This window comes from Etheostoma spectabile, chromosome 21 (genome assembly GCF_008692095.1).
Source record: "Etheostoma spectabile isolate EspeVRDwgs_2016 chromosome 21, UIUC_Espe_1.0, whole genome shotgun sequence".
Lineage (NCBI taxonomy): Eukaryota > Metazoa > Chordata > Actinopteri > Perciformes > Percidae > Etheostoma > Etheostoma spectabile.
Window position 1 is genome coordinate 14,845,016 of NC_045753.1, and position 1,565 is coordinate 14,846,580.

Here is a 1,565-nt window from a genome sequence, read left to right on the forward strand (position 1 = left end):
GTGTGTGTGTGTGTGTGTGTGTGTCTGTCTGCATATGTTGTGTTTTGTCTGGTGTGTCCATGTGGCAGAAGTTAGGAGGAATTGAAAGAGCTCTTACACTCTGCCTTTATGGCCCCAGAGTTAATGGGGACAAAGGGCCGGCGCGCGGCACGGCGCAGCCTGATGATGTCACGGCACATATGCCGGGCCAGCTTGGTGAGGCGGGTGGCCTGTAGCAAAAAAGCCTGCTTGGTCTTCATGGAGGACTTGGGGCTGCCGCTGTTTCGCATCGGCACCATGTGGTTGGACTGGCGAGGAGCATGACCCCGTGAACGAGGCTCCTGGGAGAGAAGGCGGGATAGAGAAAAGGCCACTGAATACAGTTATACTGATGACAGTTAAGTTAAAAAACTTTTTTTTTTTAAACGGCTTTCGAAAAAAGGCAGATTTTTCTTAATCAGCTTCTTACTATAAGCAATGTGGTCCTACAAGAACACAAAACCTTCCGTCAAAGTGGGAACGGTTTTGATCATTTTGCATGAGAGATTTCAGGATGTATGTTTTAACTTTTAACTTTGATTGTTGCTTATTTAGTCCCAAATTTTTACAGTTGAATACTACAGATTGGAAACGTTTCAGGGCCTACAAAGATTTAAAAACAGATGCTTGCCCAGTGTCCCAGTCCCAAGTTTTTTTTCTGTTTGACCAGCCTCGACATCACAATACTTTTTATTTTGAAAGTGTGCAAATGTTAAGAGTTAAGCTGTTGTTTCTAAATGCTTACATCTATGTGTAAACATTTCAGCACCACGATGAGATGTCAACACCAATTTATATGATGAAAATACATTTTAGTTTATAAATAAAAACTAATGAAAAACAAAAACGTGCAAGCCAAATGTTGCCAGTTTATTGCAGTCCGCCTACCTTAAACAAATAGTCAAATACAACAATAAATCCTACCTTCATTAAGGTTAATATGTTCAGTGTTTGTTGGAACTGTTATAGAGAGGTGTTAACTCATGGTCATTTTGGAGGACGTTGTTTTGTTGACTAATATTTCATCCACCCTGTTTATGTCAAGGAGAGCAACTACAGCCTCCAAAATAGTGTTAATTTTTTCAGACAAGACTAAATATGTTCGTTAACAACCTTTTTTTCCATGACAAAGACGAGACAATGACGAGACTGCACCAATGTCCAAAAACACTGACTAAGATTAATTAACATGCATTATTGTTGACAAAAAAAAGACGAGACTAAAATGTTTTGTATTAAATAAGAACAAAGTTAAAATCTCTCTTCATTTTTGTCAACTATCCTCTCTACTTTTTCATCAATAGATAGAACTAATGCAGTGCCCGTTTGGAGCGCTGCGGTTCAATCAGGCGCGGCACGGCTTCGGCTCATCTAGAGATTTGATGTGTCCCCTTTTTTTCATCTAGCCATCAGGCGGGGAGGGAGGAAGCCCGGATCAGCCTAGTGGAGAAGCCGCTACAGCGCGTAGCGATATGGCCCGGCCCCAGGCAAGGGGACGGAGGGGGGAGGCCCGGCTCAATTTAAAACCAGACGCGTTTAACAAAGTT

General features: G+C 42.0%; 1 protein-coding gene across 4 annotated transcripts in view; it reads right to left on the reverse strand.

The window, feature by feature from the left end:
• Window positions 1-1,565, reverse strand: part of mta3 (metastasis associated 1 family, member 3) — a 31,638-nt gene that overhangs the window by 9,115 nt on the left and 20,958 nt on the right. For all 4 annotated transcript variants that reach the window (XR_004327361.1, XM_032503246.1, XM_032503247.1 and 1 more), the window contains exon 14: window positions 98-320. Coding sequence is in view for 3 of the 4 variants with exons in the window: in XM_032503246.1 (XP_032359137.1) it covers window positions 98-320 (223 nt within the window). In the remaining variant the exon portion in view is untranslated. The remainder of the gene's footprint in view (window positions 1-97; window positions 321-1,565) is intronic.